At 44.6% G+C, this 20,981-nt stretch overlaps 1 protein-coding gene across 2 annotated transcripts in view; it reads right to left on the reverse strand.

Moving 5' to 3' along the window:
• The window catches only part of hmcn2 (hemicentin 2), a 47,966-nt gene extending 27,901 nt beyond the window's left edge, over positions 1–20,065 (reverse strand). The window contains exons 1-24 of one of the 2 annotated variants that reach the window (XM_082555451.1): positions 19,554–20,065; positions 17,913–17,983; positions 17,359–17,517; positions 16,700–16,822; positions 13,193–13,364; positions 12,972–13,078; positions 12,765–12,885; positions 12,408–12,671; positions 12,167–12,311; positions 11,619–11,740; positions 11,171–11,443; positions 10,592–10,733; positions 10,134–10,261; positions 8,779–8,892; positions 8,528–8,686; positions 8,236–8,430; positions 7,163–7,258; positions 6,912–7,039; positions 6,667–6,811; positions 5,855–5,967; positions 4,264–4,423; positions 4,014–4,173; positions 1,011–1,138; positions 263–514 (exon numbers count right to left, since the gene is read on the reverse strand). In XM_082555451.1, the coding sequence (XP_082411577.1) occupies positions 263–514; positions 1,011–1,138; positions 4,014–4,173; positions 4,264–4,423; positions 5,855–5,967; positions 6,667–6,811; positions 6,912–7,039; positions 7,163–7,258; positions 8,236–8,430; positions 8,528–8,686; positions 8,779–8,892; positions 10,134–10,261; positions 10,592–10,733; positions 11,171–11,443; positions 11,619–11,740; positions 12,167–12,311; positions 12,408–12,671; positions 12,765–12,885; positions 12,972–13,078; positions 13,193–13,364; positions 16,700–16,822; positions 17,359–17,517; positions 17,913–17,983; positions 19,554–19,812 (3,736 nt within the window). In that variant the 5' untranslated portion in view covers positions 19,813–20,065. Of the gene's footprint in view, positions 1–262; positions 515–1,010; positions 1,139–4,013; positions 4,424–5,854; positions 5,968–6,666; positions 6,812–6,911; positions 7,040–7,162; positions 7,259–8,235; positions 8,431–8,527; positions 8,687–8,778; positions 8,893–10,133; positions 10,262–10,591; positions 10,734–11,170; positions 11,444–11,618; positions 11,741–12,166; positions 12,312–12,407; positions 12,672–12,764; positions 12,886–12,971; positions 13,079–13,192; positions 13,365–16,699; positions 16,823–17,358; positions 17,518–17,912; positions 17,984–19,553 lie in introns of both variants that reach the window. The other variant, XM_082555450.1, reaches the window with a different exon arrangement.
• Positions 20,066–20,981: the final 916 nt, after the last annotated feature.

A 20,981-nucleotide genomic window follows, 5' to 3' on the forward strand; every position in this document is an offset into this window, starting at 1 on the left:
CGAAGTCATCTCCCTTTGTGAATGTTTATCAGAAGGTCAAATAGCTCACTGTTTGCCAGTTTGTACGGTCAATGTGCGCCTAAAGTGAATGTGCCTCTAAACGCTGAGAGGGCCGAAAACAGATGCATCATTAGTGAACCTTCATATGACCAGTGATAGTGAATAGTTGTTCAGATATATCATAGAAAACAACCATGAGTCACAATTTAATAGTTCTGCAAGTGAACAAGCAGGTCTGAGGAATTGAACTCGTGACATTCACCAAGAATTTCCAGCTTGATCTCCAAGGTCTCCTGTCCTGCACTGTTCGAGGCCACACACCGGTAGGCGGCCTGGTCGGCGTGGCTGACCTGCTGGATCCTCAGGGGTGTAACATTCTTGTCCCCAACAGGTGATCCATTGCGAAACCAGCTGATCTCAGGGCTCGGCTCTCCCTGCGCTATACATGGCAGAGTCACTGTTTGGCCGAGCAGGGCTTTCAGGAGGGAGGGTGCTGGCAGAATCCTGGGTTTAGCTGAGGACAAAACAAATATCCTAAATATTAGATGCACATAGTTTTGAACATTGACACAAACTTTATCACATTAAAGTTACAGGCTGTCCATGCTGTAGCTTTGAATAATCTCCAGTTCCCTTTTCCTGCTAAATTTATGAAGAAATAACAAAGGGATGGCCCACAACTACCGATAACCAACTGATTTCGCATCAGCTCTCAAACCTGAAATGAAAAAAAACATAGAGAACTGTGCATAAAAATGAATGAAATTCCCCAGCTGTTAATGCAATATTGAAGCTCGACAGCAGCTTTAAGCCCATCATAAAACTGTAACTTGAGTATGTCATGGTAAATGGCTTTAAAGTAGCAAAAATCTATGTGCAAAAATATTTGGAACTGTATTCATACACACGTCTCACATATAAGTGATATATTCACACAGAGACTTAAAGATATTGGCTGAACAAACAAGTTTCCATAAACTTCAACTTTTACTGAAACCCTGTGGAGTTACCTTGAATGTGTAAATTGTAGCTTAGGGACGCGTTGCCTGCTGGGTTTTCTGCAGTGCAGGTGTACAGTTTACTATCAATCAGGCGCACATCAGTGATCTTCAGAGAGCCTGAAGGCAAAACAGTGAACCTGGGGAGTGGTTAGGGGTCAAGGGCAAAGACATGGAGAAAACACAGAACTTTATGAGTCACTGAAGATCTACAGCTACTGTGTTCTGATAAAATAGGTGTGTCTGTTTTCTTTTTCTCTCCTATATCTCCTATATTTTGAAGCATGCATATAAACCACCTCCTGCAGGCCAGAACTCCTTTAAAGCTGACTGAGGAAAAGTGGAAAACTGTTCAGTGTTCAGATGAATCAAGACTTTAACTTCTTTTTTGGAGAAAATGGACACAAAAATCTCTGCAGCAAAGAAGAGAGGGAGCGTCTGTGTTGTTATCAGCACTCATTTCAAAATCCTGCAGGGGGTGCAATAGCAAAAGTGGCAGCTTGCACATCTGCAAAGCTAGAAAGATTCCAGAGAAACTTTGTACCAGATGATGTCTTTTTCAGGGATGGTCTTGCACATTTCAGCAAAACAATGCTAAACTGCACACTGCATCTATTACAATGACTTCATAGCAGAAGAGTCTGGGTGTTGAACTGCAGTTCAAAACATTTACCAACTGGAAACATCTGGCATCATGAAGTGAAAAACATGACAAAGAAGATCTAGGACTGCTGAGCAGCTAGAATCCTATATCACATAAGAACGGGACAACATTCCAAGAAGTCCCACAGCTGGTCTCTTCAGCTCCCAGATGTTTATGGACTGCTGTTAAAAGAAGAGGGAATGCTACACAGTAGTAAACATGGCCCTGCCCCAATTTTTCTAGATTTGTTGCTGCCATCAAATTCAGAATTAGCTCATATTTTTTCAGAGTTTAAACATTTAATATCTTTTCTGTGCTGTATTGTAAATAAAATGTGGGCTTATGAGAGACGCAAATCATTACGTTCTGGTTGACATTTTATACAGCGTCCAAACTTTTTTTTTTTTTTTGGTATTTGGGTTGTACAACAAGTATCAGAGCATTTGACAGGTATACATAAATTGAATTATGCTGTCAAACACTTAGTGGTCCTTATTCAATTGTGTTGTTTTGTTGAAATGGAAAAAGAAAATGTGTGAGGGTTAGAGTTCATAAAGAGCAAGCAATAGCCGGAGTCTGGACCTCATCCAGAGCTAAGTACGATTGTCTGGGATAATTACAATGTGAAAGGGTCAGCAGTGTTTGACCTGATAATATCACCATGGGAAAGGTTGTAGGTTCAAAAAGATCAATGCGGATTTTTCTGTTTGCGTGTGCAGCTATTGTGCGTTTACGACCGCGGGGTCAGGAAATAAAGATAAAGTGAAAATCAAAAGGTTGACTTAATGGTGGAGCTCGAATGAAAGGTCGCACAGGTCTCCAAAGTCAAAGCGTCATCCTTCCTGGGACCAACTAAGTTCAAAGCAACGTTTTGGCCCAACTTGCCATTTGTTTTTTTTGATGTTTGTCAAAGTCAAACAAGTGGACAGATGGTGGTCATCACATACACTCCAGTACACAACCTCAGCTCCAAAGTCAGGCCTTGCTTGCTGTGGGTCAGCAACTTTAAAGGAGGGTGTGGTAACCTGAAATGCTACAGAAGCTATCCAGCTGTACAAATGTATAATATACAGCAATGTAAACACACCTCTGCGATTTATCTTTGATAAGTGTGTCTGCTAAGCAACCAAATTCTAACAATAACACGCCTGTCTAAGTGGAAACGAGCTAGAAGCACAAAGAGCTCTGTATTTTAGACGCACATATGGTGTAATGTCTTTCACCCACCCCCCCACCTCCCCAAACAGCCGTAGGAGAGACGACAGCATCCAGCTCGAAAACTGAAAGGCGGCCTCTGCAGTGGTTAATGTGAGCTCAGGCTACAGCGGTGCTGCTCCGCGTGACATGAACAGCCCCTCTCGCTCATCCATCACTCCCCACATTGGTGTCATCTGTGTACACAGTGCGACTGGCCAAAGACTAACTGGGACAAATTGGCCTCATCAGGATCAGGTCTCCTGTGACCAAATCTTCTGACTCAGTATTGAAAAAAGGAAAGAGAAAAACAAAAAACTCCCTGCCTGGTACTAGTCTGAATACATGGATATGAGATAAATATCATCTCCCACTGTTTAAGTTATTTTAAAAATCAGCACCCCTCAGTTATTTCCTCCGAACCTCAGAGTGTAGCTTAAAGGAGTTAATGTTCCTTTACAGAGCCCGCTCCTTCCATAGGTCCCTGCGTATGCAAAGCATGACGCTGGGTTTGTTCACAGGGATGTGTTATTCTCATCAGACAGGACTAGTAAAGAGTCAGCATGTTGTTTTACTGCCGAAACACCGCGGGGAATCTGAACATCAGACAGACACAACTTGTATCTCTTCCACTGTCAGTTCACTTTCCGCCCCTCTTCCTGGCACCCCCTCCCTCCAACGCCACCCCCCACCGTTTCCTTCTTCCTGACCCCACACAAGTCATACTGTATCTGAGTCACAACGGCTTTCAACTCCCTCTGTCATTCTTCTATCTGCACTAAATGATTCGGCCTGGTGTCTGGCCCAAAGAGTCTGCCTGTCATCCATCCAGCTCGTGTCTCGGGGCAGCCTGCCTGCCTGTCTGCGCCCAGAGTGACCACACATGAAAGCCAGGAATCAGGCAACCACGTGGGACCAGATGTTTTACCTCGGTTTAGCCAACTGGTGATGCCCACACACAGATCTCTAGTCTCTGCTGCCTCTGCCTGGCCGCTCTTCCAGAGGCATTACGACATGTTAGCAGAAGCTTTGAACAACAGCCAGAGCTCTTTGTAAAAGCTGACTCAGGTGTTAGTTAAGTCAGAGGTAAAGTATGGTTAGTGCTTTTGGATTATGTCAGCTTATATTTGAGACATTTAACTGCATGATTGTCGGGGTGAGGTAAGGCTTCCTCTTACCCAGCTGTGACGGGGGGGATGGGATGCCCGTTTCGGCTCCACGTGACTAACGGAGAAGGACTCCCTTCAGCCTCACACGGGAGAACAACCTCTGCCCCCACCTCTGCAGCCATGTTTACTGTGTTGTCGTGACCAGTCACGCCCATTATCTTTGGCACAGCTTGAACACAACAAAAGAACTTGTTAGACGACCACATAGGCACTTCCTTTACAATTCCAAACGCAAACTGTTTGCCTCCGTTCGCCTTACTATTGACACTCAGCTGGATCTCGCGACTAGCATAGCCCACAGGACTGGTGGCAGTGCAGATGTAGATGCCTGCATCTTCGGCGGAGGGGTTGGGGATGTGGAGGTGTCCCTCAGAGTCAGACTGAAGAGCGGAGCTGTCCCTGGGCAGGGGCTGCCTCCCCTGGCAGAATAAGATCAGACAGAACATATTATATTAGAAAAGTCCTCCACACAAGCGTGCGCATGGATGCTAAGATTAGTTCAAGGTTTACAACCCAACCTTTGATGTCTAATGGAATTACTGGCCACCCCTTCGGATTGCTCTCTATCTGCAGCGTGCACACGCAAGAACCGAGGCAGCTGCGCATCCACTCGCTCTGAACATTAGAGCGCTTTAACAGATACACTTTTATCTGACAAGAAGGTAAATTTACTTGACTCTAGAGTAACATTTTGAAAATGTTAGGGGAAAGGCCGGGTGGAATATAAATCCGGCTCAGTTCAGCAACATGTAGACAACAACAGCATGCTGACCTCGTGCAGGGTAGTATTAGTACAGGGTACGTAATAGTGGCAGGGTATTTCATCGGCCATGTTTTTCTTGCCTTTAAAGAAAAGATGATATCACTGCAGTTCCTAATTTCAGTGGTGGAAGAGAAACAGATGCATTAACAGTATACAAACTGCCGCTTCTGCTTCACTACACGTCAAAGATAAATGTACACTTTTTACCAGGCAATATTTATCTCACAGCTTTAGCAACATTACAAATTATTAATCTGTTATATTGCAGCGGCTGTCAAAGGCAACGCTGCAGTACCACACAAGCTGTAATAAGATCTGTTTTTGCATCCTGGATGGATCGAGAGCATCGGCTTAGCACCGCCTGGTTGCACATAAACTTTTGTGTTTTCCTCTCGTGATATGATGAAGTGTTGTACTAGGAGGGGATGCGGGAAAGTCTTGAAATAGATTCCTAAGGTACGATAAAAACAGAGTGATTTGCACCAGTCAAGCAGCAATATAGTAAAGTTGCCATGGTTACTTCCCTCCCTGGCCAGGTTAATCAAGTCTTGATTGCAGTGGAAACTGTTTTTGTTGGTGCTGTTTTGTTTTGTTCTGTTTTTTTGTGTTCTGACAAATCAAAGAAAAGACCAGAGGGGAAAAAAAGAAAACTGTTTGAATAAGACAAAAAAATGTAATTGTATTTATGTAAATGTAATCACAGTAAGTGAAGGCGATTTGAAGTGCTACAGATGTATGTGTAAAATAAAAAAAATATCCAGAGTAACTCAGTGTGCCTCAAAATGAATTCAGAATTAAAACCCTTTTTCATTATCAGTCATTTCACACTGATTTGATTCTGGTTTTATTAATATCGTTATGCTTGTATTGACTGGCACGGTCCAAGATTGCACTCTTAAGGATAATCTAGATCCCATCACCGCTGAGTATTGATTTTTGCTGTTGCCTGATTGTGATAATTATTTCCAAAGTGCTAATAATGACTCATTGTAAGCTGAACTGATACAAAGGGCTGACCTTGGACTAGACGGTGCTGTGGAAGTCACGCTTGATTTACTGAGCTGAAGCTGAAGGTTGCGAGTGTTACCTTGGACCAGACAACATCTGGTTTGGGAACGCCGGTGGTTTCGCATGATAGCCTGATGGCTACACCCTCGTTGGCTATGTAGTGGTACGGACCAGCGCTGATCTCTGGGGGCACTGTGGAAGAATAAGGTCATAAAACACAGCTGTCTGACTGAGCGTGAAGAAGCGATCTGCTGCTGCATTACCACCGGCCTCAGCTGACCAGCAACATCGGCGTTTGAGGCAATTCTTCATTACAAACTGATGATGAACCGTGATCCTGGCTGTCTGTCATTACATGCTCATGACTCCATTTATCAAAGCATGCAATAAAGCAGGCCCTCTCTCTGTGATGACAACAGGTGGTCGATTCATTCAAAAAATTTTTCCATGCTGAGTTGGCACATTTTTGGCTTAATTGTCCAATTATATAGCCTGTGGTTGCAAACTTTGCACTGAGAAAGTGCATTCAGTGAGTGAAAGGGTCTGCTTTTAGATTAGGCTCATATATTTTCTTGCTGATATTTTATTAGTGCACATTAAATATGACGATAGAACCAGATGTAGGAGATGTAAGTTTAGTTTAGCTTGGATTATGGAAGCTTAGTATAAAGACTTGAAGAAAGTGGGAAACAACTAACCTGGCTGTGCCAAAAATGTAAATTACACACACAATTTGGGATTTTACAGCGGGTCATTTACTACAATAATTTGAGTCAGTTACTTTCTGGAGTATCTCCAAGACTATAAGCCTGTCTTAGCTGCTTGTGCTTATTGTTTGCTGGCTTTGATTTTATTGGTAATGTGAGTGTTACTATTCCTTTACTCTCCTACCGTGAACCTCCAGGCTGACTGTGATGTTCGCGGAGCCTGCCACATTAACCGCAGTGCACACATAAATCCCAGTGTCCTCTGGGATGGCTCTTTCGATGTACAAACTGCCATCGCTCCTCAAGAACATCCTTCTGTTCAGATGGAACTGTGCAAACGAAAAAAGTAAAAATATTCCTGTCATACACAAACACAGATATGATCCATGGGAGAGGCAGGTTTGAGTTTGATGTTTTTACCAGCCTTACAGGTTTTCCATTCTTGGACCAGTGTCTTTCTGGAAGAGGAATTCCATCCAACAACATGCAAGGAATACTAAGTGACTGACCGCTCCCGGTGGTGATCACTGGGGCAACTTGGGCCAATAGAGGTGGCTCTGCAAGAAAAAGGATTTGAAATGATTATTAAACAACAAGAGCAGGAATATATGTGTTATAGCCACAGTGTCCTTCTGTGTGTTTCTGCTACATGCATATATGGGATCACAAAAAGAGCCTACCCAGTCCAGTGACACTAACTCTGGCCTCAGATTTGATGGTTCCAAACTGGTTCTTGGCCTCGCAGATGTATAGACCTTCATCATCCAGCCAGACACCTACAGTCAAACACACATCATTGAAAAAATGCACCCCGCCGCACATTACAATACATCTGAGAGTAGCAGCATCATCACACTTACCAAGAAAGAAAACAGTCTATCTAAAAAAACTAAATAAGTTCATGCTAATAGCAGCTAAGACCCCTACTCAGTAACAACTGGTATTATTGGCCTGACAGTGCTGTAATTAGGAGCTAAAAATAGAAAATAACAGGATTAATGGGTTTGGCTCAGCTGCTATCCTGCTGTCCCACTCAGTAAATTCTCTTGAGATCACATCTTGGAAGATCAACATATGTTTCAATTCTTCTGTCCTAGCAAATATTGAAGGATTCCAGGATAAAGCATTAAAGGTAACTAGTGAGGAGCACGATTCAAGGAGATAGTGGCGTTTGAGCACTACGCAATATGAACAGAGACATTTCTGAAACTGCAGGTAATAAAAATAAAATAAAGCCATCTGTAGCAGATGGAGCCAATCAGGTCAGAGGGCAGCCGCAAATGGAAACAGTGACAGAAACGGCCCATGTAAATATGTCTGTTCCTGTCCAATATTATATTTCACACTATAAACATTTAGTCTCAGGAGCACAAAGCATCACGGTATGTGGCTAAGAATAGTCATGTTTCAGGCTGAAATATCTTCCAGAGTTCACAGCTTTGATCCCCCTGCCCTGATGAGGACAAAGACAGACGCCTTCTCTTGCCAAATAATTAACAACATTTTAAGGAGAGTCTTTTCACAGAGCAGAGATAATGCTTTTAGCAGGATGGATATTCGAGAGGCATCGGTTTACTGTAACTTTACCAATGGCAATGACATCCCGGCTCTCCCACCTCTTAAGAAAATGTTAGCTGGATTTAATATGATACTCTTCTATATATACTTGCACAATTTGAGTCAAGCCAGTTCGAGCAGGGAAACCGTGAGGCTGCCGCACAGCACACCAAAGCTCTTTGCTGTGATAACTCACTCTGGATTAGAAGATGTCCGTTCTCCAGCTGCATTGTTTTACTGTGGCTGTCTGAACGCATGAGAATCTGTCTGCCATCCTGTCTGCGCCAGGTCACCGTCGGCTGCGGGAATCCCCGGGCAGTGCAGGGGAGGGTGATATTCTCCCCGACATTGACTGTCACGTCAGCCGGTGCCTCGGAAAACAATGGACCCGCTGTGGAAGGAAGAGTGGTGCCAGATGGATGTTTTTTCCTTTGTATAAATGTGAGAGAAATACAAGTTTTATGTGGAAAGCTGTAGTGTGGCCTCACCTCCAACCACCAGACTAACAGTGCCAGAGGAGGTTCCAGCAGAGCTGCTCGCCACACAGCTGTACTGACCAGCGTCGACCTCCTGCACGCCACGAATGTGCAGCGTCCCGCGATGTACGTCCTGCTCAACAAAAGGAGCAGAGCCCACCTCGAGTTCACCTGGAAGTACGAGCAATATAAGCTTGTCGTCCTCTAACAGAGACATCTCCACAGTCATTTTAATAAAAGCACTGTGTATGGCGTTAACTCACCTTTGAACCAGTGGACAAGAGGGGACGGAAAGCCTGTGGCCTGACACTCGAGAGTTGCATCACCACCAACAGTCACTAGCACAACCTGCTGTACCACTGTTATTCTTGGTGCCTCTGCAGAACAAAAAAAATCAGTGGGATGAACTTTTTATTCCAGGGATGTCCAAGTCATTTTACATCATAGGCCTCGGGACTTTGATTTTAAACGGACCAGTGAAAATCCCCTTTCTATCGGTGCAAAGGAGTTTAACTGCACATTTAAACCCTGCGATATCTCAATGTAAGAAAAAAGAAGTGGAATTTCAAAGGTGCGTCTCAGTTTTTCCACGTGATAAAGAAACGCTGCTATAGTAAAATAAAGAAATTTGTCAGCATGACTCTGTGGACTTAAACTGTAACAAATAAATGTGTAAAGTTACAGAAGTACTGATAGTTCGTGGGCCAGATTCTCCTGTGGTTTTAAAGTGGGGCATTTTTGTTGTTCTATTTTATTCATTTATTTAATTGTTTAATTGCAAATTCTATTTCTGCATTACTTTGGTTTAGTATGAATGGCTGTTTTGGAGGTCTATCAGTAGGACAAGCTTACAGTTTAAAGTCCAAAATTTATGCTCTCCTTCACATTTTCTAAAGACATCTAGTGGGCCGGATTGGAGTTTTTGCTGGGCCAATTCTGCCCCCCGGGCCTTATGTTAGGCCCCCCTTTTTTTAGTTTATAGCAATGCACCGGTCTTTCATGCAGCGCTACTGTACGTGAACAGTAATGTGCTGTTTGTTTATACCAGCAAGGGCATGAGAAAAACCCTGATGTGAATGTAAAAATGATGCTTATACTTTAGACCCAGGCAGCTGAGCTGAAAGGATGAGATGATCTACTGTGTTATAAGGTTTTCCCTGATTTGACAGATCAGTGTTGTTAAAAATGACATTCAGAGACAAGTGCGTATAATACCAGCAAGCCCCAGGAAAATGCTGCCATAATCCATCAGTGCTTGACAGAAACCGTAACACTAACTGACAGCCGTGAGTGAAACTTCAGGCCCACAACTGTCAGCGCTCACCAAACAAGGAGAGAAACATCACGTCGTGTGAGACAGAGCTGTATGTGGCCATGTTCGCTTGCTGTATACTCTGCTCTATCCTGCTGGATATCATTAAAAGAAATGCGCCTTAAAAACAGTCAACACGGGCAAAAATGCTTCGTGTCACTGGAAGTTAAAAATGAAGTCAGAAGAGAAGCAATTATTCAGAACAGAAACTTTAACAACTCCGAATGACGAAAGGCTAATTCCAGCAACAATATATCTTCGCGCTGGCATCCTCAACCAGACATCTGTCGGGATGTGTTGACTTACCCGCATAACTAAGTGACACAGACTGAGAGGCAGTCCCAGCCTCGTTGCTTGCCAGACATGTGTAGTTCCCAGCATCCTCTGGGAGGGCCCCTTTAATGGTTAGAACTCCATGCTGGTTCAGACTGAACCTGTAGCATACAGTGGACAGGATTCATGTTTGTTGATACTTTTGTTGATTACAAGCGCAGATGTAAAACAGAGATCCATCTCTCTGAATCTTTATGCTGCTGTTTGGTGTCACGGGAGAAATTTGTGTGTGTGCGAATGTATATTTCACTGCTGACATATAAAATACTTGTGGTTTGGGGGGAAAAAAAAGGGTTGACATGAGTAGATGTAAATTTCCAAAGCGATGCAAACAAGATGAGGCGATGGCGCATGTAGGTCAAGTGGAACGTAATGACTCTCTGAGTCCTTTGTGCCAGAGGTGCCGAGTGGGCTGAGAGTTCCCCTCTTACCTCGGCCGATTAGTTAGGAACACGTTGCCTTGGCTCCAGAAGAGCCGGGGAGGGGGGGAGCCGGACGCCGAGCAGACCAGGCGGATCTCATCGCCTTGGGAGAAAGCCAGGGACTGCGGGTGCACTACCACAGAAGGAGCCTCTGCAGTTGAAATCAAAGGAAGGCAAAAAATGTAAAAAAAATAAAAAGCAGACGATGACTCAGGGCCTTGTCACAGGCTGCATGATGTCATTTATAGCTATCACAAGCTTAACAAGAGCAAACTTGATGCTGTGGGCTGCAAAGCAATTACAAAAACACTCCATGTCTGACTTCATAACTACAGGATATTCTTGAAGACATATTTATTTGCCTGTTTGTTGAAGTCATTGCAAATATCTGAGTGCATTCCCTCAGTAGACGCCACACTTTTCAACACGCATAAGTCTTTGCTGATGAGAAAAGGAAGTGGCTTAATCTGATTGCAAGGAGGTCGAGGCAATAATGGAAAACAGATGACGGGGGCCCGCGAGGATCCGTTAAGCCCTGCCGCGTTAAATGTTTAAGCAGATGAGCCGCAGGGTATTGGGCTATCATACCTGGGACGTGGAGCCACACGGCGATTCTGCTGTCTCCGTAGGGGTTGGTTGCCACGCAGCGGTACTCCCCAGCATCCTGAGCCCGCACAGCGCTGATCTGCAGGTAAGAGTTGGGCAGCAGCTTCACCCTCCCTGCCCGTGCCTGGATAGCATAGCCCCCTCGATGCCAGGTCAAATTGTGGCGCATGTTTCCCTCCACCTGACAGGACAGCACAGCCACGCCTCCCACAGAAGATGTCACATTCACTGGGGGCTTCAAGACCGGAGGAGGATCTGTTTTAGTGGAAACATGAGTGCAGACAATGTTTAAAACAAATATTTGTGCAGACATGCTTTCTATCTAGTTTATGTCTAAACGATAAAGCAGAGGTTTGTATCTAAATGGCTGGAACGCACCCACGTCCAACTGAAGGGGAGTGTGCGCTTGCATTGTTGTTGTGTGACATACCTCTAACAGTTAACTGTGTTACAGCCCACCCCTGCCCTGCGCTGCTCTGCGCCATACACTCATACGGGCCTTCGTCCTCGGCTGATGCCTTCGGAATTTCCCATGATGCAACGGCAGAATACCTGAAGCAAAGACACGTTTGGTTTATTGGCCAGCACATATTCCTCTTATTTCATGTCACACCCAGTGGCTCTTTGGCACATCCACGCACTGGAAATAATTTTCATCAAAAGTCAGCTGCACTTCATGAAAGTAATTCAAGCCAGAGAGTCAACACCAAGACAAAATAGTTGCTTTGTTAAATTGAGTATGTGATGTTTAGAAAATCAACTGTGTATATATCCACTTGTTGACAGATGAACCAATAAAATGCAAGAGTGAGGCAGCACTAATGCTTTACAGGCGTGCCCACTGGTAAGATTAGGGAGTGACTTAATTAATGCTTTTAAATGAGGTAATAGGCGCGCGAAGCTTCGGGGATCTGAGGGAATCGGAAGGAAGGCGAGCCAAATGTTATGGAGTGCTGAGCAAATAGAGAAGAGACTCACTGAAAGAACCTCTCGCTTCCCAGTGTAATTCCACTTCTGGTGAATCTTAGTCTGTAGGGAATGTCACTCTTTACAGAGCAGCCAATCACAGCTGGCTGCATATAAACGCCCTTCACTACAGTCGACATGCTCACAGCTGGAGCATCTGCACAAGGGAGGAAACAAAGGTTAAAGGCTATAAAGAGATTGATGAGGTATGGGAGACACTGCAGTGTGGCTTTGGTGAAGAGGGATGCCTTGCCTGGAATGATGTTGGTGTAGGAGACGCTGGACAGCCTCTGGAAGCGGTAGCCCTCTTCGTCTTTGCCCGTTACCTTGATGAAGAAGCTCTGGGAAGGGGTGCGGAATTCCGGGAGACTCCACAGGCCTTGTTTTCCAAGGTCAGAGGGCAGCGGTACAGGGATCGTTCGCAAGGAGCGGCCTGAGCCTGACACAAGCTCCACATGGCTCAGATGACCTGGAGGCTTCAGGCCGGTGCATTTCAGTAAAACATGGGATGGGAGCCCTGAAGGACAAAGGAAGATCGGCATGAGGTAATTTTCTGCACATGGTCTCGGTCAAATAAAAGGCAAAGAGCTAACAGACACATGCCAGACACCTTTTATCGGCCTCTCTCTCGTGTGGTTGAACTCTGTAACAGGTACGCTGGAGAAGCCTGCGCGGAAGTCGAGACTGCTGACTCCTGTGACCCTCAGAGTGTGACGTCCACTACAGCTTATCTTTAGAGTGAAACGTGTGAAGTGAATTCAGCATCATAAAAAAGTCAGACAAAACACATTTGTGATTTATTCACCAAAATAAATACCTTCAGTTTCCAGGCACCGGGTCTAGGAAACTTGAGGTTTATCACACGAGCTGAGTTGGGAATATTCAAGAGTTCTTTAAGGCCCTCCTCTACACCAACTGCCCGACCTTGGAAAAGGAAACATAACAGATGTTATTTCAAAGAAAAACATGACTTTCTTTAAAAGCACTGATAATGCTAGGAGTAGATAAGAATAAATAGGAAAAGCAGGAATGAGTTACCCAAAGGATCGCTGAGCTCGATTTCTGGTGCTGGTCCACTGAGTGACACCGTGACCTCTCTGAGGCTTGGGTCAAAGGGAACTTCCCAGTTGTTTTCCTGGGCACTGTCATGATTGGAGGACAGAAGGTGGACCTTCATGGCCTGAACTGTTTCCTCTACCCACTTTAAAACCTGGCAGGAGGCAAAACACAGCATTTGCAGGAGCACAACCAAGCAAGATATTCCTGAGTGCATTAATCAAACTGTCAGAGAGGTAAACTTCAAAAGGCAGGAGAGGGACAGGAAGGACGCACTGGCCTTAACTCCGAAAGCCCCCACAAAGCCCTTGCTTTTCCCTGTTCTTCGTCTTTCGGACTATTCTTTCATCACAAAACTATTCATGAGACGGATTTTGCCTAAACAAAGGAAAAGTGAAGCAGCTCAGCTGTCAAACTGATAACATACAGTTTTCTGCACTTTCAAGCACGTATTCCCAGAAAAAGTGTCTCTCACAGTGGAAGCCTGTCAGGCAGCAGTCCCGCTGCAGCGGCGCAGGTTTTATTAATCATAAAGCTTGTTCCTCAGAAGACAAAGCGGAAGCGGTGGATCGGGTTGTGGGAACGGCCGTGGTTTTGAATTAAACTGAATCAGGCAGGCATTTCACACTTTTCTGCTGAAAGGTTTAAGCTGAAGAAGTCTGATGAGGTCAGACAGTGACTCTCTTCTTAGTCATTCCACCACTTTGAGCAAAGATTACAGAAAGGTTGAACAAGCTGATTGTACATGATGGTAAAAACAGTCATTACTTAGACTTTAATTTCCCTCAGCAGCTCTCCACAGGAATCTGTGATGTTCAGCTTTGACAGGTGCTTGACCCTCTGGGTGTAATCATCAGCGAGGTACTGATTAAAAATGCAGTTTCTCTTTTGTTTTCACTCAAATCAAAACAGAAGCACAGCAAAAGCCCACTGACTTTTCACAGAGTCCTATTTCAGCGGTCACAGCAAACTAAATGTCGTCCATCTTCCAAACGCTTAACAAGCAGCTGCTGTCTAATATTTGTTTTCACCTCGTATTGAGAGGCATCACGGTTTAACTGTGCCTGTAATGAAGCCAAATGAAAACATTTCCTCGGCAGGCCCTTCAGAGATGAGGCCAACACCAACACGTTTTATGACACAGACGTAAAAATGAAACAGGGAAAGCCTTTGATAATTTAATTATCAGCCCTCGACTTCTCCTCTATCGGGTCTGCAAGGTCCTGACAGCAGCTGGTTCCTCTTGCCATTTTACAACTGGAAACAGCTGTAATGTCTGCCACGTGTGCAGTCGTCACAGTCAGAGCAGGAAACTGCTTAGAAGTGACCCACATCTATGTCTGTGTCTTATGCGGTAGAGCAAAGAGGAGTGGGCATTTCTCTGCCCTCGGACCTCAGATGAAAGAGAAGAAGAGCCCAGAGGTGGGGCCAGTTCCCTGTCTGGGCTGGCCTGCAGGGTCTAGAAGAGCCGAGCGCCGTAGCCTCTCCCTGGCTCTACCACTGGGAATGCAAAGGACCTTAAGTCCCCGTGAAACCTCATCCAGCGTGTCTCAGATGATCAGGCTTACAGGGCTGTAACAGGAAAGACCCCCTGCTGCTATTCATAGAAGCATGACAGATGGGGCAGAGAAGAAGTGTTACCTAAAGCTGGGGTGATGGTGTATTCCCCACATCGATTCAGGTACATTACCTGAAGAAGAAAATGCGTGACCGCGCCACTGTAAGGTAGAACAGCTTGCCTCCAGACCTCCCAGCGGGCTAGAGGTCAGCTCTGTCTTTACGCAGGTATAAACACAGCATTTACCGGATATTTGCATGAAGATGGCCCGCTCCAAATCAAGGTTATTAAAGTAAACGAGACCCAGACAGATCCCCTGCTCCTTCTGAGTGGGAGTTTCCACATAGAGAGGCTCAGCTACAGGATAAGCAGTGCTTTTGTTTAGCCGGACTGTGGGTAAAAGGTACCTAGATTTTATGCCTGGCAACCATTACCATTGCCATTTCCCTTAACTCGCTGCAGCACCCATAATCAGAAAAGACCCCGAGGCTAATCTTATAAACAACTCATCAAGGTGCTCGAGTTATCCATGTATGCACCAACTAGAAACACAAAACTAATAAATCTCAGGTCTTTCTCTGAGCGAACATCACATCACCCAGTAAAACATCACATTCCTCATTGTTCTTCAGCACTTTAGGGCACTTAAGAACGCAGATATTTTTAAATGTTCAACACTTTAAAGACAGCGGTTCTCATTGCCTGTGTTCTGTGTTACCATTTTCACTCACTTATCATAACCAATTAAAATTTAAAGCGCGTAAAGAGCGTGTTACACAGAGCTGACAATAAACTGTTGTGCGAGGACCTGGAGCCAATTCCACTGGGCAGCTGTGTTGGAAGAAGCGAAACCATGAAAGATCACATCCTGGGATTAGAGAGTAAAATAAGCAGTCTGTTTTCTCTGCGCTGGCCCCCCTGGAGACCACAAAAAGACACTGTATATTTCATTTGGCTGCACATTATTAAACTACTATTAATGGTGAATATTTGGTTAGATTTGTACTACTTCTGAGGATTTTTAAGGGATTAAAGGATTTGCATTAATTTGGTAAAAGCATGCCACCCAGGAGCTAAAAAAAAATCATACAGGTTAAAATAAGAGAAGCGACTGACAGACAGCGTAAATCCAAGAGGGGAAAAAAAGCCTGTTTATATGAAAATGTACACAAAGACTATGTTCAAAATAATAGGGCTACATTAGCACAAAGCCATCTGGTGTTGAGGTATAAGGTCTAGACTACATTTGCTCCCCTGTTCCCTTAATACGACAACAGTAAAATGACTTTTAAGCACTCCTTAAACAGCTGGTAGGATTATGGAGTGATAATGAAACGAGCTGCCACACACACACACACAGGCATTGTATGTCTAGCTATATGCAAGCATGACTTGACAGGAAACAGACCCCCCCACACACACAAAGACCCACACAAACACATCTGAGTTCAGAGGTTCAGTGGGCCACCAGTGTGCAGAGCTGTTGGCTCCAGCTCAGCGCTGCCCAGCCATCTCCTGTGTTGACATGTAGGATACCAGTGTCTCTTCCAGAGGAAACTCTGGCTTCTTTTACGTCTGCTTGGGAAGTGAGCCCCGCTGTCTTTGGCTTCTGAGACTCAGCTCCTGTTACATGCTGCTTCCGATATAAAGGAACCACCGGCCCGTATCGTATGACCAGGAAGTTTAATATCAGCACTGGAATCATTTGATTAGGCTAAATGAATTCCTCATTATCATCTATTATCGGTGGGTCAAATGGGAGTTGATGTTGTTCTGCTCCTGCTCTCCTCTGTTATTAGAAAATATCACCCCTTTCATATTCAAATACACTAGAGAGTTCCAATTTAGGGGCTAATTCATTATGTGTGAGGGCTTAATGGGGGTTCGGTGGCCAGTCGTCAGAGCGCACGGTTACTCTGCGTTGCTCTCACCTCGTTGACCTGCTGCTTATCCAAGTGAAAGATTTGCCCAGAGGAGGTGGCGGCGATCTCCTCGTACGCCCTGTAACCAGGCTGAGAGCGGTCTCCACAGTCCCCGGTCAACACAAATACTACCTGGGAACGAAGAGGACAGAGGAGTTAAGAGGATTACATTTGTTGAGTGTTTGCTTTCTGCTGAGTCGCTTTCACTTTGCTCCAAATGCTCATTGTCATGCATCATGTAGGGGCTGAGACGAGCAACTTTCCTGCACTCAGCTGATCCCGGGAACTTCTTTGGAATGCAGATGGTTTTTCTTTTTTACAGCATTGCTGTTGTATCCCTTTTGTGACAGCGTGCAATAAATGCAGAGGCTCTAAAGACAGTGTGGGATGGGGCTCGTGTTTGTAGGTTCAACTGTGTTCCAGATAACATCAGTTAAATGGCATCTTGATCATTATGGGAGTATTCAGCACCAGTGAATACAAATGAGATGCTTGTGGGCATGTTTTTATTTTCTTTTAATCAGTTTACATACCATAGATTTGATCAAAGAGAGGCCTGCATCTATCGGATGTTTGACATTGAATAAAGAGCACACATTGGACTGATTAAGTATGTATCAGTTTTGTCCTGATGTATAAGAGGCCTGTTTAAATTCCCTGCCTTGTACCTGTGATTGACGGAGTTGCACCAGTTGCAGAACATCTCTCTTCAGGCGGTAGTCTTTGGCCCTGGCATCAGTAAACACATAGATAAAGGATCCAGGCAGGGAAACCTCCAGTGCTTTCTTTATGGCTCCGATACTCATTTCAGGGCAGTCGCCTCCACCCTGTGTGATAGAATCACATTTGCTTAAAAACTCCAGAAAAAAAAATCATATATTTATATTTTTTAAATGTTCATTCAGATATCGTGTTGTTGAACACATCCATTTTGTGGAGAGACACATCAAATGTTTCTTAAATACGTTTAAATCACTACCCATAAAAGCAGCACTAATTTACTTTTGAAAGAAGAAAGAACCGGTCCCATAAACGATGTGCCTTATATGAGTAAACATTTGAATAACTGTTCAATTCAGTACAATCTGGGGTTCTTAACATTCAACAGATGTGCTGCTTATCATGATTACAGTTTTAGGGGCTGGCAATCCACATACTGTTCACCATAATCTAAAGGTTTCATTCGTACAAAATTATTAATTTATGTAATCTGTGTCTGAACCTGGACAAACAGCTCTTGCAGATCCTGCTGGAACTTCTTTGGGTCGGTGGTGATGGACACGGGGCCGATATCTGTCAGATTAAAAATATACATCAGGAAAAAAAACCTTTCTGTGAAGAAAATCAAACCCAGTCAGCCGGTTCTGTTCTGATTTCTGAAGAGTGTATGCCTATACAGAACAGGATAATCATTGCAACCACAAAACGCCTATGGTCTGGAATTTTTAGAAGGGAGAGCGTTTGTTTGTTTCCTCTTAGCAGCTTTGCCCTTATGAGCAGAGGAAAAGCACACAGCATCAAAAACCCTATTAAGCCAAAGCACATTTTATCAAGGCCAGAATGATGCCCCACAGCCGTTGTGCACCACATGAATATCAATCACACATCACAGGGCACAAGAGAGGCCGTGCTGACAAAATTACAGCGTAACATTTTGTTTTACACAAATCACTAAAAATCTGGCGACAGTTTGCACGATGACGGAATAATCATTTTCCAGACCCAAGGATGATGGATAAAAGCCTGTCAGGGCCTGACACTTATTAGGATGTCTTCTGGGGCCAAACTACAGAACAGTAAACATTAACCAGTGCAGAGGGAATGCATTGTGTTGCTGCCCTCCATAAACACGAGCACTTCATCACAGTTATTACAGAAAAAGACCCTCATCCCGTCTTGTATACCTCATGATTTTGGTGTGTCATTGCTCTTTATTCCAACTGTCAAATATAATTTTGAAGTATCTTTGTGAGACTAATGATACAGAGTTTGCAGACATGTGTCAGGGCCATGACATTTCTAATTCATTCTCGGTGTTTTCTCCAGCTGCTTTCAAGTGCTTGTCGACCTCTCAAGAGTGCCTGAGAGGAAACACCGACGGCGCTGTCACGCCTCTTCGTCAGCCACAGAGGGCTTCTCTGGGATCTTGGAAGTTTACAAGGTCCCCAAGGGCATAGGCGCATTAAACACAGACAAAATGTGTGGCGTTAGGGTAGGCAACCCCCACAACTCCCCCCCCCCCCCCCCCCCGGGTGGCCAGTGGGGGGGCTGCGAGGCAGAAGAGGGAGGAGAGGCAGGAGTAGGGTGGGGTGAGTGTGGGGTGGCGATTGGGGTAATTACACACACAAGCAGACAGCATATGCTTCCCATCAGCGCACAAACACCCTCCCCCCATTGGAGCACTCTTATTTTCAAGCTGTAGCTTTCCCGTATAGAAAGGAAGATGCTGGGCTGGGATGAAGAGCCTTACCTGTCCCCAAGACCCACTGTGAGCTCGCATATCCTCCCCTGCTTGACGTCTTGCATCAGTTTCACTTCTCTCTACAAGTGGGCTTCCACTGAAGCCGCTATGCAGCAGCACACTCTGCTACACGTTCTGAGATGCGTTGCAAGTATAAGTGTGTAAATGGCAGATATAAATAGTAAATCAGTGCAAGGCGCGGAAACTATAAAAATACCACGCTCTCTTTGTAGTAATTCAAGAAAGTCTTTTCCTTTGAAGTCAATGCTCCAATAAATTATAATCATATTCATGAATTAACAAACATACGCATTCCATACATCCACTTTCACGAAAAAAAAGTTTCTTAAGTTGTGGCTATTTAGTTAAAGAACAAACTTGTGTTAAAGGTAGAAAAAGTACCTGGGTCGTGGAAGGGGACCAGGACAAAGTTTTTAATGGGTCTGGTCCTCCGGCTGAGCGTCTTCTCCAGGATCCGTGAGGCGCCCTCTATCACCTGTTTCAGATCGTCGTACATGGAGCCGGTAACATCGAACACAAAGGCCAGGGTCGAGGCGCTGTCATCGGATTCATCACCCGTCTCAACGCGGGGGTCTGCCAAAAGTCTGTGCGCGCATACTGAGAGCGCCAAGACTAAGCACTTTAATAAGGCACCGGCCATTTTCCAAATTTACTGCATCTGTCTTTTGGAATAAGGCGAGTCATATATTTAAAAAAAAAGGATCACAAAGTTTTAAAAAGTTTTGATTTCGAAGCCGCCCAAATGACTCTGGCACTGCTTCTAGTAGATTTAGAACAACGCGGCTCAGCTGAAACACTTCAAAATCCAGTGCTGAATACTTCCACGGGAGTACATCCGTGCGTAAAGTTTGGAGGAGCATGTGGACTGGCCCCAGGAGAGCTGGTGCTCTGACGCTCCAAACGGGGGCGGAGATGGGTATTAAAAAGTTCCCGGGACCCAACCTGTTTTTTTCTCCTTTCCTTCGTGTGTTTGTGTGAAAGTGTGTGTGTGTGTGTAACTCGACCCCACTGTGACTTCCAGGCTTCTTTAACCCTATTCAACATTTCCCGTCAGTTTATTTTTCTCTACAATGGCGGTGGGCCCCTGGAGACGCACTTTTTAACAGCTTTCCCCTGTTACCAGCGGGGCCTGGCGTCTGTATTTTGGACGTGTCGAGAACATTGTCTCAGTAACAGCCTGGTTTTTATAAATAGCCATAGTTTATATTCAGCTGACACCAACCTAATTTTATACATAGCCCACGCTGACAAATATCTCCTTGACATATGAATGAAGAGCAATGTCACTGTGCTTCTTTTCTTTTCTGCTGATGTGGATGAAATGTTATTGATCATTAAAAATGTTATCCTCGTGGACTTGGTGCCCAGCTATGATATATCGTTTTTAATGTGATCAGACCTCACAGAGGAAGCCACCACCCACCCCCAGATCTTACAAACGCAAATATGTCAGCTAATTCCAAAGTAAGCTGCATAAAAGCAGAACATTTCTTTTAAGAAACTGATTATTCACATGAAAACACACTCGTGTTTTACTGTACTTAAGTTACACATGCTACATTTGAAACTTATGCTGAATAAAAAAAAACCCCGTAAAGAAACAGTTTCAGGTCAAGGCCCCAGACCCTTCCTCCTCTTGAATACACCTGCATCTGTCCTTCATGAAAGGGGGGGGGGGGGGGGATAAGAGACAGGAGAAGAAAGAAAGCAGGTCTGAGCAGGCCCGGAGAGCCCAGCAACTTTAAAAGACACGAGCCCCACCCATTAAACCCATCAATGCCAAGACGTCAGAGTTTTATGCACTTCATT

The sequence above is a fragment of the Aulonocara stuartgranti genome (genome assembly GCF_965226115.1).
Source record: "Aulonocara stuartgranti genome assembly, chromosome: 12".
Classification (NCBI taxonomy): Eukaryota; Metazoa; Chordata; class Actinopteri; order Cichliformes; family Cichlidae; genus Aulonocara; species Aulonocara stuartgranti.